At 48.2% G+C, this 15314-nt stretch overlaps 2 protein-coding genes across 2 annotated transcripts in view; one reads left to right on the forward strand and one right to left on the reverse strand.

Moving 5' to 3' along the window:
• The first annotated feature begins 1961 nt into the window (after positions 1–1961).
• Positions 1962–10898, forward strand: LOC125443547 (chymotrypsinogen B-like). Its single transcript, XM_048515741.1, has 7 exons — positions 1962–2013; positions 2099–2202; positions 3422–3501; positions 5986–6064; positions 6724–6904; positions 10372–10505; positions 10685–10898. Exons 1-7 carry the CDS (start codon positions 1962–1964, stop codon positions 10844–10846), a joined length of 792 nt encoding a protein of 263 aa, XP_048371698.1. The 3' UTR covers positions 10847–10898.
• Positions 10899–14336: 3438 nt separating this feature from the next.
• The window catches only part of BCAR1 (BCAR1 scaffold protein, Cas family member), a 38477-nt gene continuing 37499 nt past the window's right edge, over positions 14337–15314 (reverse strand). The window contains exon 7 of the mRNA XM_048515884.1: positions 14337–15220. Coding sequence (XP_048371841.1) covers positions 14702–15220 — 519 coding nt within the window. The 3' untranslated portion in view covers positions 14337–14701. The remainder of the gene's footprint in view (positions 15221–15314) is intronic.

The raw sequence follows: 15314 nt of genomic DNA on the forward strand, positions 1-15314 counted from the left end.
ACTATGCCAATAAAAGGTTGTTGGTTGATTGATACTGTCCTGTCTGCCAATTAGGGTCCTTCAGGTTTCTATACTTCACACTCTCAGACATGCTGGCACTAACTGCTGCTACTCCCAATGAAATCTACCTGATGCCAGGAAGAACAGGTTCCTCTGGGCACCTGTGGCTGGGAAAGGTTCACCTGAAGACAGGTGCGTTGCCAGAGCCAAGACACCACCCATTGATTCCATCCACAGCAGCAGCTGCATCGGATGCCATGGCTTCTACCAGTACTGGAGCACATCCTGTGCTCTTGATTTCCTGATAGGGAACTAAAGCCAGTAGCGTTGTCAGTTACAAAGCTAAGCTGACCTTCAGCATTCAGGATGGCGGAGTGGTTGGAGTGTCAGACTTGGATCTGGGGGAACCTGGTTCGAATGTGCACTCTACCATGGAAGCTTGCTGGTGTCCTTGGGCCGGTCTGTTGGGATTTTGCAAGTGCCTGTCACAACTCAGTCATAAAAAGGTTAACTGTTTGTATGTAAACAAGTTGCTGAAGTCACTGTTTATGACCTGATCTATTGATTAGCTATTGGTCAATCAGACAGCCATTGCTTACGTGCTACTGAGCACGTACATCTGAAGTTAACTCTGTTTCTTTGAGTCCACCACCACGAGTATGAAACAGCAGATAGGTACCAAGATGTAACCAAACGTACAGTAATTTAGATGTGTAACAGGGAAGAAAGGATTTCTTATTTTATCTCCATGTTACCTTCCCTTTATAGTTAGTAAACTCATTTATAAAAAGCAACTGAGAATCTGTCTCTTTTGGTCTACTCTGCTAATATATGTACATGCACACCCACACCCAACACAGTCACTGTCTTGCAGCCTCACCTACCTCACAGGGTGGTTGTTGTGAGGACAAAAGGGTGGCAGAGAGAACAATATAAGACACTTTGGGTCCCCAGCAGGGAGAAAAGCAAGGTATAAATAAAATAAATCGCAGAACTGGGAACCAGACTTGTATGGCACACTGAAGGAAAAAGAAAACTGTACAGAAGTGTCACATATAAATAATTTAGGCCAAGTGTATAAATACATGGCATGTGAATGCTTATTGTACAGTTCTTCTAAATTCTTAAACCGGTTAACCCCTGCTTTCTAATCCAATGGCTTCCAAATGGTACACTGTTTCCCCAAATATAAGACATTCCCTGAAAATAAGACGTAGTAGAGGTTTTGCTGAAGTGCAAAATATAAGGCATCCCCCGAAAGTAAGACGTAGCAAAGTTTTTGTTTGGAAGCATGCCCGACGAACAGAACACAGAAAAATAAGACATCCCCTGAAAATAAGACATAGTGCATCTTGGGGAGCAAAAATTAATATAAGACACTGTCTTATTTTCAGGGAAACACGATATTGTTTTGGGAATCCCGGAGGTTCTTTGTTGTGGCAGAAAAGCAAATTTCATTTCTCTGTTTACGATTTTTGCATCCCGCCTTCCCGAAAACATCCAAGAGGGCTGGAAGCGAAGTGTCTTTGCCGGGCACTTTTCTGGTTGTGGTCCCATCTCGAAGAATGACTTCTCTTGACCAACTTGGTCATTTTCAAGAGATTTACGCTGGAGTGTGGGTTTTTAGAGTGCTTTGCAACATGGAAAGATTAATTCCTTAGTGAGCACAAAGGAGAGTGGGGGGGGAAGGGTGGAATGGAGTCCATATCCTGCTGGTTTCAGAAACATCCCAAAAAGACTGCTGTGGAAACCCTTCAGCTGTGATCAGCCTAAAAATAGCTCCCCTTTTCCTGAAATGGTCACTGTTACCAGCTCCTGCCAGTTATCGACCACTTTATCAAGGGCCAGCCTTCCTTATTCCCAAGTAACTGCTGGCTCTCGGCCACCTCTGCATGGGCAAATAATATAAAAACGATGGTGCCACCAGCAGCTTTCCTCAACGTGTCACTGTCAGAATCAGCATGAGTATCTTGTGGTTCCTCTCCTGCCTGGCACTTGCCAGCGCAGCACTGGGTAAGTATCTGGGCTGTATGGTTGGTAAACCCATCTTTCCGCAGCTGTGTCATCTAGACGCGAATCATTTCCTTGTTACTTCCAGGCTGTGGCGTCCCTGCAATCAAACCAGTCATCACTGGCTACTCCCGCATTGTCAATGGCGAGGAGGCGGTGCCTGGATCGTGGCCCTGGCAGGTTTCGTTGCAGGTAAAAACTGACTGGGAATTTCTTAGGATCGTGCCGGGATGCTTTGGAATTTACAGCGAAAAATAGAGTGCAGTTCTAGAACCTGGAAAGTAGTAATAAAAAGGGTAGTGTTTCTGGTCATGCACAGAACGCATTGCCCTCAGCACAGAGCAAGGGGAACCAATTTGTACCTGGTTTCAAAGGATGGGGCTTCAGCCTTTGTCCTTCCGCTAATGAATCACTGCCCCCCTCCCTTGACTCATCCCCTGTCCCTGATTCCTTTTATTTCTTATGCCTCGTCTCTTCCCAATCTCTGCCTGTTTCTGAGCTCTGCCACACTTGGGCTACTTACTAGGGAGGAAACCCCACTGAACTCAGATTTACATTTGAGTGTGGATACATTGGTTTGTACTGCATGTTTCCTTGCCCATGTATATGTAAATTTCAGCAAGTCACAGCTGACTTAAGGCAATCCACTAGGGTTTTCAAGGCCAGAGACGTGCAGAGGTGGTTTGCCATTGCCTCCCTCTGCATAGAGCCCTGGAAACCCTATCTAAATACTAACCAAGGCTGACCTACTTAGCTTCTGCGATCAGATGAGCTCAGGCTAGCTTGGGCCATCTAGGTTAGACTTGTCTTTAGAAGAAGGAGACTCCTGTAAGGAGACTCAAAGGGGCTTGCAATCTCCTTTCCCTTCCTCTCCCCACAACAGACACCTTGTGAGTCAAGTGGGGCTGAGAGAGTTCCGAAGAACTGTGATTAGCCCCAGGTTACCCAGCAGGAATGTAGGAGTGCGGAAACACACCTGGTTCACCAGATAAGCCTCTGCCACTCAGCTGGAGGAGTGGGGAATCAAACCTGGTTCTCCAGATTAGAGTGCACCTGCTCTCAACCACTACACCACGCTGGCTCTCAATCCTCCTCTTTTTGATGGCAGACGACTGTATGGCACCAGGGTGCTCATCTGTGATGCTCATCTGTGAATCCCACACTCCTACTTATTTATTTAAAATCGTTATACAGCTGCCCAGAGTCTAAGGTTGCTGATCTCCAGGTGGAGATTTGGGGGTTGGTGCTTGGAGGGGGTGGGGTTTGGATACGGTCCCCCCTGTATCATGTTCTCCAGGGGGACTGTTTTCTGTCATCTGGAGATCAATTGTAAACCCAGGGGAATAGCAGCCTCCACACAGAGGTTGGCAGTGCTAGTCTAACCTTCTCCTTCTATTGGCCCACCTTGCAGGAACAGAGCGGGTGGCACTTTTGCGGTGGGTCTCTTGTCAGCGAGCGCTGGGTGGTGACTGCTGCCCACTGCGGCGTGACGTGAGTACAAAGTCTTCCTTCCTTCCTTCCTTCCTTCCTTCCTTCCTTCCTTCCTTCCTTCCTTCCTTCCTTCCTTCCTTCCTTCCTTCCTTCCTTCCTTCCTTCCTTCCTTCCTTCCTTCCTTCCTTCCTTCCTTCCTTCCTTCCTTCCTTCCTCCCTCCCTTCCTTTCTCCCTCCCTCCCTCCCTCCCTCCTTCCTTCCTTCCTTCCTTCCTTCCTTCCTTCCTTCCTTCCTTCCTTCCTTCCTTCCTTCCTTCCTTCCTTCCTCCCTCCCTCCCTCCCTCCCTCCCTCCCTCCCTCCCTCCCTCCCTCCCTCCCTCCCTCCTTCCTTCCTTCCTTCCTTCCTTCCTTCCTTCCTTCCTTCCTTCCTTCCTTCCTTCCTTCCTTCCTTCCTTCCTTCCTTCCTTCCTTCCTTCCTTCCTTCCTTCCTTCCTTCCTTTTTCTTTTCTCCGTCTTCCTTTTTCTCACTCCCCTTAGTCTTTTGCTGTTGGAGTCCTGCACTATTTAAATATTGTACTGTTTGATAAGGATGTATGCCTATGAAGCTGCAACATTATTTTGAATCCTAAATTTTAAATTTATATTTTATGTTATTTTAATGCTAAATGTAAATATATTTAAATTGAGGATTCTAAACTATTTATACTGTGTCCTGCGGTTTTGTCAGGAGTTGGAAACACCCCTGAGCCTGTTTGGGAAGGGCAGCATATAAGTCTCAAAATTAAAAAAAGAAAGAAAGAAAGAAAGTTCCTGCCTCTTCATAGGAATATCATTCATTCATTCATTCATTCATTCATTCATTCATTCATTCATTCATTCATTCATTCATTCATTCATTCATTCATTTAATTTAGTATACCGCCTCATCCCCAAAGGGCTCTGGGTGGTTTACAACAAAAATATAAAGTGCTTTCTGCACAGCATGCGCTAATAACATGTATGACAAGTTATAAATGAACCCGTTTTCCCCTGTTTGCCTTCACATTGGAGATTTCACCCCTCCGGGAAGTGATTGCAAACAGTCCAGGTTGCTGTAGCTTCATTGGTTCCTCCAAAAAGGTCACTAGTTCAGAGATTTTTGTAAAACCCGGGTTAAGGGAAATATAATGGGCTGAACCCAAGAGCCCTGTGCGAAGTTCTTCCCCCAAACAGGATAAACAGCTTCCTCAGCCCATTTTATTTGGGCTGTGCAGAAGCCACCTAACATATACATACATATTGGCAGGAGGAGAGAGGTTGTGTAATGCCAGCATGAATGGCCAAGGCAGGGTTGCTTGCTGTGTCAGCCATGTCAAAGGGCAAGGGAATGCAAGGGAGAATTTTTCTCACAGTGGTTATTTGCCAAGAGCAGAGACGGGAAGGCTGGCTCTCAAGGGCCCCTGGGTCCGGCTTGTGGGAATATTTCAACCACTAGTGGAGTTCCAGGTCAAAACAGAGCTCCTTGCAGTAGCTCAGCTCCTCCAGAAGATGGAAGACTGGTGGCAGCCCTACAGGGTTTGAATGCAAGCAACAGATGATTTGCCTACGTCTGCATAGCAGCCCTAGATTTCCTTGGTGATCGCCCATCCAAGCACTGACTGTATCCAACCCTGCTAAGTTTTGGAGATCTGCTGAAATCAGGCTAGCGTGGGCAATCCTGGTCAGCGCAGATAAACCACGTGAAATCTGAGCCGTCAAATTCCTTGACATCCCAATCCAGAACTGTCAGGCAGGCAGGGACAGTGCTGTTCCGGCACTGTACCACCACCTCCAAAAGTTTTTAAAAATCCTTTAAATTCCCCATAGGGGAAGAAGACGAGAACAGTTTGGATTTATATCCCACCTTTCTCTCCTGTAAGGAGACTCAAGGTGGCTTCCAAGCTCCTTTCCCTTCCTGTCCCCACAACAGACACCTTGTGAGTCAGGTGGGGCTGAGAAAGCTCCGAAGAACCGTGACTAGCCCAAGGTCACCAGGCAGGAATGTAGGAGTGCAGAAACACAACTGGTTCACCAGATAAGCCTCTGCCACTCAGGTGGAGGAGTGGAGAATCAAACCTGGTTCTCCAGATTAGAATCCACCTGCGCTTAACCACTACACCAAGCAGGAGATATGCCACAAAAATCATGGAGCCAGACCTGCTGGTGCTAAAGAGGCAGGGAGAGCCAACAATGGTCAGTTCCACCTCCAGGAATGCCCCTGCCATACTGATGTCAGTGGATTTGCCCCTCCACTGAGGTAACCACCCTGGGGAGGGAAAATCTGCCCGCATAAGCCCATGGCACTTCCAGAGGGGGATTCCCTCGAATTGGTCTGCCTGTCTTGTAAGCTGTCACTTTGTCAGTGAGCAATCTGAAGCGACAAGGGTTTTAATTCCGAGCTCTGAACTGCTTTTCTACGCAGTTGTGAAGACTGCTTGCAAATCTTGGTGGAATAACACCAAACTCAGAGAGGACTGTGGTTCCCTTCAACTGTGGCTTAACAGGCTGCCTTTGTTTTGTTTTCTAGCAAGTCCAACGTCGTCGTGCTTGGAGAACACGATCGTAGCTCTTCTGTGGAGAAAATACAAAGACTGGCCGTTGAACAGGTGCATGAGGAAGTCTGATAGCTTGCTCGGCAGTGGAAAGGGAGTGACTCGTTGCTGCAACCACCCCTATAGAGTGCTACTTTTGCAAGCGTAAGGCCCCTTTTGCACATGCAGAATAATGCAACTTCAATCCACGTTCACAATTGTTTGCAAGTGGATTTTGCTATTCTGCACAGTAAAATCCAGCTGCACAGTCCATTGAAAGTGGATTGAAAGTGCATTATTCTGCATGTGCGGAAGGGGCCTAAGAGAGAAGGGCACAAGAGCTCAAGAAGAGCCTTCTGGATCAGACCAGTGATCTATCTACTCTGGCCTCATTTTTCACTCAGCAGCTAGCTAGTTACCTTGGAGGGCCAACAAACAGGGCACAAAAGCCAGGACCATCCCCTGACGCTTGACTTGTACTGGGTTACAGAGGTTGGCTTCCTATGAATATGGAAGTTCCCTTTACTCGCTATGGCTACTAGCTATGGATGGACGTCTCCTCCATGCATCAGCTTGCAGTGGTCTTCAGTCACGTGGCACACAGTGCGGTGCAACCCCAAGCATTTAAAAAAACATTGTGTGGTCCACGAAATAGTGGCCAGAAGAGGACAGAAGCCTCCTTCCCACATCCCTGAACCCGTGTCTAACTCACAGCATGCTTCTTTTCGAACTAGGTCTTCACCCACCCAGACTGGGACTCCTATGCTATCAGCAATGACATTGCCCTGATCAAACTGGCTACACCTGCTGAGATAACTGACACGGTGTCCCCCGTGTGCCTGACAGATGCTTCCGACCAGTTCCAGAGCGGTGATCTCTGTGCCACCAGTGGGTGGGGCAAGACGCGCTACAATGGTGGGTCTCACATCAGACTTCCTGGGAGAGATGTGGGTTTGCTGCTTTGCCACAATTTTGAGCTGAGAGAGATGCGTCGGCAAAATGCCTTCTGAGGGTCTACAACAGAAGTAGGGAGGCAGGCGTCAGCAGCTTCAGACAGTGTGGAGGAGCTGACATTGGTCTATGACTACGTTGACCCAAGAGATCTGTACTGGCCGCACATCTGTTTCCAAAACTGAGTCCTTGTTCTTACCTTAAAGGCCCTAAGGATTTGGGATTGGGGTATTTGAGGAATTGCGTCCTCCTGTACTTCCCAGCCTATCATTGAAGAGCCTCTTTTGAGGCCCCGCCCTTTGTGCTCTGTCTGCAGAGCTGATGGGAGTGGTGAGCAGAGACGAGGGCTGTTCAGTGGTGGCACCTTGCCTTTCGAATGCCCTCCCCCTTGAGCCTTGCTGGCATCTACTTTATTGCCCTTTAGGTGTCAAGACAAAATATTTCCTCCCTCCCTACTTTTAAACTAAGATGTTTTATTTCCTGCTGCTAGTCTGAGGACTTGTTTAATTAAGCTTGTTCTAGACTGCTACATGGGCCAATCATCATGTTACACAGAATTCTCTAGCAAAAGTCAGGACTATGTATTGTCGAAGGCTTTCATGCCTGGATTCAACTGGTTGTGGTGGGCTTTCCGGACTGTGTGGCCGTGGTCTGGTGGATCTTGTTCCAGGCAAAACGTTAGGAACAAAATCCACCAGACCATGGCCACACAGCCTGGAAAACCCACCCCAACCAAGCCAGGACTGTTCCTTGTCACATTGCAGGACATTTTGTCACATTTAAAACCTTCTTGAATGTATAGAGCAAAACCACATCAGAGAGCAGGGTTTAGTGCAGCCTTTTTATCTGTGATGCTGATTTACTGAACTTATGGTGTCACGTTTATCAAGCAATTCAATCACTGTATAAACTTTGGTCAAGTTGCTCAGGCTTTGAAAGGGAATCGTTTTTTAAAAGCAGGCTTGTGAATTTTTTTTCTGCCTCTTTTGATTTCGATTTCGAATACCTTTAATGGCATATAAATAGTTTAAGATTAACATTGCAAGGTAATAACAGCCTTTACAACTTCTGACGAGTTAAAATAACACCATTTAAAAATTTAGCCACCGCTTCCAACAGCTCGTAGTTGTGGCTGTTTAAAAGATATATAACCTTCTGTTTATCTGTAGTGCCTTCACTTCCATGCAGGAAGGGGATTATGTGCTTCTTCCTACCTATCTCATAAAAAGGACAATTCAACAGCATATGAGATACTGTTTCCACAGAACCCATGCCACACGGGCATTTCCTTTCTTTATGTGGGATTCCAAGGTGCTCTTTTGATTTGAAGGCCCGGTCTTGATTAGATTCTGTTTCACATGACTGATGTTGTGGGAATGAGCAGGGAGTGTTAGCTACCCGTCTCAGTCTCTCAAAACATTAAAGAGGTGTTGTGATTATTTGTGCCAGGCTGGCCCAAGTCATTCACTGGCTGATGTCCAAAAGCTTGGCTCTGGAAAGTTCCACTTAAAATTTGTCTCTGATTGGTTGATTCACCTATGATTGATGAATCCTTATAAAAAACGTACTGTGGTTATTTGATTCTATTATGAACCTACCTGAAACGTCATAACTTTTCTTCAACTTATGCTTGCCGGAAGAAGCGAAGGCCAACTCTAAATTTGTTTTAAGGACTGTGCTAATATTTGTGAGTGCTTTATCATGTTTTGACTAGTCTTCTGCTATTTATGCAGATGTTCTTATTCCTGCTGAAGGACTTTTCATGTTGACTGTTTTATTCTTTCTTTTGATAAAAAAAATTATTTGGTCTGCTGTGGGTGCACTTCCTCTCAAGAACCCACATGAGCCAGGTGGCAAAAGTCTAGGCCAGGGGTCGGCAACCTTTACCACCCAAAGAGCCATTTGGACCAGTTTTCCATGGCCCTGAAGATCTACTGAGCCGGAGAGGCGGCTCCACATGGAGCCGCCTCTGGTTTGGCCCCTCCACTCACCTTTCCTTCCAGCGCTGCTCTGGAGAGCTGGAGGGACACACCCACGCTACCATCCAACCTCCAGGCCACGCAGAGCCGCAGTATAAGGCTGAAAGAGCCGCATGCGGCTCTGGAGCCGCAGGTTGCAGATCCCTGGTCTAGGCTGCTTCGTTGACAACGTTTTTAAAAAGTTAACCCCTCCGCTTACAGGCTGAAGTGGTACAGCCTCCAATTTTCTGCCTTACTCTGAATACTGTCTCCAAATCTAGGATGGCCAATTGGCAGTCACTGAACTGGATATAGCTCTGAAACATTTAGGCTCTGAAAGCCCTATGAAAAGACAGGCTGAAAGTTCTCCATCCCTGGACAACAGTATTACCTGCCCAGCTACCTAGAGATCCTCCAGACCAGGGGTAGGGAACCTGCGGCTCTCCAGATGTTCAGGAACTACAATTCCCATCAGCCTCTGTCAGCATGGCCAATTGGCCATGCTGGTAGGGGCTGATGGGAATTGTAGTTCCTGAACATCTGGAGAGCCGCAGGTTCCCTACCCCTGCTCCAGACGGTCCCTATGTTAGGGACTGGGAAAGCTGCTCTTCTGTTCTCACATAGCTGAGATTTGTTCTCACATAGCTTTCTTTCACACCATTCCACCAAATTTACACAGTCCAACATGGGCAGCGCAGTTAGTTGCAGCTGGTTTTTTTGCATTAACCAAAAGCCCTGTCACCCATGTTACAGTGAACATATGTACTGTACATTGTGAACGTATGTACATATATCTGTTTGTTAGAAAGCACCAATTTGCATTCACTTAGCAACTGAAACCAGGGATCAGCACCAGGATAAATGTAAGGTTTGTGATTCACATGTAGCCATGCCTGAGTTGAATGTAAACATGAGAATTACTCAGTGCAGGTTCTAAAAACAATCAAGTGCCCACGTATATATCTTCACTGTAATTTGAGAACAGGACTATTACTGTAGGACTGTATGTGAGGTGAAGAATCCTGGGGGAATTAGGCCCATTTTTCCACAGACCATTTCTGTTCCTACAAGAATGGACCCTCAGAGGACGAAGCAAACAGTTCACTGCTCCGAAGAGCCTTCTTTCAAAGTGAATTTTGTTTTGTCTTCTCTATAAATGGGAACAGGGAGGGTGGAAACACACTGAGGTTAACCCTAGCAAGGTGGGATGGTCCCAGCGATCTACCTGGTCTGCCTGCTAACAGCTGGTCTTCAGCTACCTGAGTGAGATTTGAAGAAATGTTATTTATATTTTATTTATTTATATATTGGATTTTAGAACAGCTCACCCCTGAAGGGCTCTGATTCATGCATTCTTTTTTGCGGGGGATGTGCTGTCTGTACTATTTTCCTTCAAGATCCCTCTGTAGGAGTATTTCACTGATAATTTAGGAGCGGAAGCTCTCTGTTCTGACTTGATCCTTTCCCCTGCAGCCTTCAATACCCCCAGCAAACTGCAGCAAACAGCCCTGCCCCTGCTATCCGTTGAGAAATGCAAAGAGTACTGGAGCACTAACATTTTGGACTCAATGATCTGCGCAGGTGCGTCTGGCGCCTCTTCATGCATGGTGAGCATCCGCAGCTTGGAGAAGAACAGGGAAGGGCTGGCCCTTCCCAGAGAAAGACACTAAATGCAGAATGACTGCCCTCCCAGTGGGCGCACTCAAACGGTACAAACGTAAGAGCACCCCTGACGAATCAAGGCCCTGGCCTCCCCTCACTGTTGCCACTGTGTTGTGTCTTGCAGGGTGACTCCGGCGGCCCCCTTGTGTGCCAGAATGAAGGCGTCTGGAAGCTCGTGGGCATTGTGTCTTGGGGCAGCAGCCGCTGCTCTGTCACCACCCCTGCGGTGTATGCCCGCGTCAGTTACCTTGGGGAATGGGCTGAGAAAATTATGGCAGAGAACTGAGCAGCCTAACCTGGGAACGGTGGAAGAGTTCAGGGACTCCAATAAAAGCTCGTTTTCCTTAACAACCTGCTTGTGTCCTTTTCGTGTCTTTTTCTTGTCTCAAACAACACAACTTAAACACAGACCTGTGTGGCAGCACAATCTGGCCCCCACCACCATCCCATGAACACAATATTCCAAGTGAGGTCTCACCAATGCAGAATAGAGAGGTACAATTACATCCCTCAATCTTGACCCTATACTCCTGTTGATACAGGCCAAAATTGCATTGGCTTACTTGGCCGCCGCATCACACTGCTGACTCATGTTCAGTCTGTGGTCTACTAAGCCAGGTGTCACCCATCCTATATGAGGACCACAGCACACAGGAGGGAAGGATTCACCCATTCCCCTGCTGATTTCTCAATTTAACTCCACAATTGAATCTGTCACTTTCTATATCAGGGAACTAGGCACCTCCATGATACCCTCTGCAGGGAAAATGGCAACTGCTGTAGAGGAACTGTAACACCCCCCCCCCCCCATGCCATGAGGGAAAGAGTTAAGTACTATGTCCCTTATCCCATAAGTTTGGCAGTCGTTTTCACTTGAAGGGGGGGGGGGGGAATGTGCTCACCCCGCTCCTGTATCATCTTTTTCCTGAGAGGAACCACATTGCCCCCTGCATTAGCAGCTGCCCTTTTCTCCTCGCTGCCAACAAGACAAACAGCAGCATGAGCACAATCCGTCTCTTTCAGTGGAGAAAAAGCTAAAACAGGAAATGTCGCCCAGGGCATGTCTCTCATTACAAACTTGATTTTGTCAGTTGGGTCATCTCTGGCTCACAAAGACACAGGTAGTGCTCTTGTCTTAGGGAGATGCACAATGGAGCGTGGGAACCAAAAGGAAGGATTCGGGGAGTGTTTAGACATTTTTTCCTTTTTTCAGCATGCTGTATTATCAGCCACTTGTTGAAAGTCTCTGAACCAACAGGACTAGTTTCTCAGCTTTTGTGCACTTGGGGCTCTGCAAGCGATTCCTTCCTTGTTCTTTTCTTTCCTCACAAAGCGACTCCTTGAGGCTGTCTTCATGCTTCGGTTCAACTGCTGTAGTTTATTTTTAGAGCCGATTTTAAAATAGTTCAGAGTTCTTCCCTGCTACCAGTGCTGTCTTGGTTCTCCTTTACAACAGAAACATTTTTCTTTCATTTGCATCGATTCCTTTACTGCAGAACCATTCACATCAAGGCCATATTTTCCATGTAACAGAATTTTCTAGTCAATTATGCCCTACTAGAAGGGCAGATCTGTCTGCCCTCCAAGTTGAACAGCCAGTTCTGCCCTCAGTCTGCCCTCCAAGTTGAACAGCCAGGGCATGACAGACAGCTCTCCACCCATTAGGAGGCTGGAGCAAATGGCTTCCAGTAGGGAGGGAACCTCTTGATAAAAGTGAGTCAGGGAAAGAGGGAGGCTGGTTGGTGGGACACAGGGCCTCAAGCTTGCAGAGGTGCTGTTAAGTGCCTGATGAAAGTAAGGAGCTTAGGAAAAGAAGCCAGAAGCCATCTCATTTGGAGCAGCAGTGGCGTAGTGGCTAAGAGCAGTGGCTAAGAGCAGGTGCACTCTGATCTGGAGGAACCGGGTTTGATTCCCAGCTCTGCCACTTGAGTTGTGGAGGCTTATCTGGGGAATTCTGATTGGCCTGTACACTCCCACACACGCCAGCTGGGTGACCTTGGGCTAGTCACAGCTTCTCGGAGTTCTCTCGGCCCCACCCACCTCACAGGATGTTTGTTGTGAGGGGGGAAGGGCAAGGAGATTGTAAGGCCCTTTGAGTCTCCTGCAGGAGAGAAAGGGGGGATATAAATCCAAACTCTTCTTCTTCTTCTTCTTCTTCTTCTTCTTCTTCTTCTTCTTCTTCTTCTTCTTCTTCTTCTTCTTCATTTGCCCCTGTGACCCTTCCTCCACAATTGCCTCTTTCCTTTTCCAGGCAATACCCATAGTCTCCCCCCCCCCCCCTTTTTTTTTTGCTTCTTTCATTCTCACATAGCTGACCTTTATGTGCACCTGTCTCCTTCCCTTCCCCCTCCCCCTGACCACCTCTCCCTGGGAAACATCTGACCAAGTTGCGTGATGGCTGCCTGCCAGAATCAGGTGCGTGGATAGCGAGTCTCCATCGATCATCACCAAAAGTCCCCTTCCATCCTAAGTCGTGATGGGAAAGGGATAGGAGCTGGCTGCTTTTGCTTCCAAGTTCACCTCTGCTCCCACACCCCTGGGTTTGCTTTATAGAAACAAAGGCTTTAAAAGCTCAGTAATATTGTTGTGGTTGCTTAGCAACCTCCAAAAATCAACTGAGAGCTCAGCGAGCATATTTTTACAGCTACAGGTATTTCTACTACTTTTTCAGAGTTGTATTATTACCAGATGTCAAATTTTTATGCAAACTTGGAACTACTTTCAAGTTTGTCGCAAAATCTCCCCTATTTGTTCCTAGGTCCATTTGGGGGATCCATTAAACTTTTTGGCCTGGCCCAGGCAGATATGATTATTGATCTTGAATGATATTTGGATTCTCAGTAACCTTCCCTAACTTGTACAGGAACTTCACCCCATTGTGGTGGCCTTGTGTGGGTGTTGTTGCCCAGACTGGGCTCAAGCTGCGTGCAAAACCTAAAGCTAACATCGCCTTCAGAAAAAATGGCACTGCCCATCTGCCCCCGCCAAAATCCCCTCCCCTCTATCAAAAAGCCCCTTTAAAATCCCAAGAGTTACTGGGTGGAAGTGGCAGGCTGCTCCCCCACCCTCTCTGACCCACAAGAGGGGAAGTGGGGATGAGCAAAGCAAAGAGTGACTGGGCAAGTGAGTTCGGACACTGGGTAATCCTTGGATGGCCACATGGTCAGGCCCTCCCTGGTGGGACGGTTGTCTCCGGGCTGTCATTCCACGCAACCACTTCTTCGCCCAGCTTGCTTGCCCTCTCTTCTTCCTCGAGGAAAAAGGAGACGATTGGGCAAGCAAGACAAGTGAAGAAGCAGCCGCGTGAAAGGGTAACTTGCTGCCCAACCAGGGAAGGCCAGGCCAAGTGGCCACCCAGGGATTGCCCAGCGCCCAAACTCGCCAGCCTGCTCATTCTTTGCATCGCTTATTGCCGTTGCCTCTTCTGTGGGCTGGATGGGGCAGAGAAGCGCCTTCCATGGCCCCAACCCAGCGACTCTGGGATTGTAAAGTACCCTACCAAAATGGGGGGGGAGAGACCGATTCAGTGGTGCCCCCCACATAATGCCTTAATGTGGCTGTGTCATCTGACACCTCCCTCCCGGGGATCTGCTACTGCATAGGAGGGAGGTGTCATGGAAGGAGACATTTTTCATGGCAATCCAGTTACTATGACCTTGGGCCAAACTGCAAAGCGGCCCCCATTCCCACCCCTGTGTGTGTAAAGTAAGTTGGCCTTCCTGACCCCATAAGGTCACAAAAATGAACCATACAAACTTTCTCCCTCACCCTTCTAATTGCTTGGATTCTATGTCTCTTTATTTGATTTAAATAGTGCCCATTAACCAAACAATTTCAGAATCAGACAGGGAAAAAAAAATAATTATTTGCCTTCTGTGACCAGCACCTGCCTGCCGTCAGGACTGTAAATGTCACTCGTTGCCAGCATGACAGGATCAGGCCTGAATCAGATGCTCTGGAGCTTGCTGGCATGGAAGTCTGTGTGTGCAGAACCATTTGGGGGAAGGAAGGAAGGAAGAGGCAGCAGCCAACCAAGCCGCCCCTCTGCCTGAGGTCAGTTCTACAGTAGGCAGTTGTCTGGTAAGGTATTTACAGGGAATGGCTTGTGAAAGGGCCTCCTCTTCACGGGGATGAAGGGGTTTCACATAGCTGCAAACTGGCCCAGGACCATCCGGAACTGCTGCGTGCTGTTTGCAAGCTCGTGAACCCGCTCCACCATGTCCTTGGCAGCCGCAGGGGATGGGTACTGCAGGGCGGCCGCCTTGGTGGTCGCCACAATCTCCTTGAGCATGTCGCAAAGCAGATTGCTGTAGTGAGTGACCTTGTGGCGCACGTCCTGGGCCTTGGCCTGGCGCGACAGAGTGTCCCCGATGAAGACCAGCTTGTGGGCACTCAGGATGACAAACTTGCTGTGCGCCACGAAGATCTTGGGCGGCTGGTTGGTGCCGACGGCTGTGAAGAAGGCGTCCACGGCGTTGGTCAGCGTGGTGAGGTTGGCTTCGCACTGCTCTAAGTAGAAGAGCAGCAGCTGCCGGTCAGACGGGCAGAGGGCGGTGCCGCCCCCGCGCACGTGGGCATAGTGCTGCGGCGGCGTCCAGTTGGAGAGATCGTTGTCGATCGGCCGTGTGACCTCCTGTTCCAGCCGCTCAAACTGTTTCAGCTGTGGGCAGAAAGAGCCAGAGGTTGGTTTGGCAGCAAGAATGAGGATGCGAAGCTTTGACTGTGTGTTCCTGCATGGCAGGGGGTCGGACTTG

The sequence above is a fragment of the Sphaerodactylus townsendi genome, linkage group LG14 (genome assembly GCF_021028975.2).
Source record: "Sphaerodactylus townsendi isolate TG3544 linkage group LG14, MPM_Stown_v2.3, whole genome shotgun sequence".
NCBI lineage: Eukaryota > Metazoa > Chordata > Lepidosauria > Squamata > Sphaerodactylidae > Sphaerodactylus > Sphaerodactylus townsendi.

Bases quoted from the DNA above. Each gene is read 5' to 3' on its own strand.
- LOC125443547 (XM_048515741.1), top strand. From the start codon at position 1,962: ATGAGTATCTTGTGGTTCCTCTCCTGCCTGGCACTTGCCAGCGCAGCA. The intron at 2,203-3,421 runs GTAAAAACTGAC...CCCACCTTGCAG, and splicing joins CCTGGCAGGTTTCGTTGCAG to GAACAGAGCGGGTGGCACTT. The intron at 6,905-10,371 runs GTGGGTCTCACA...TTTCCCCTGCAG, and splicing joins GGGCAAGACGCGCTACAATG to CCTTCAATACCCCCAGCAAA.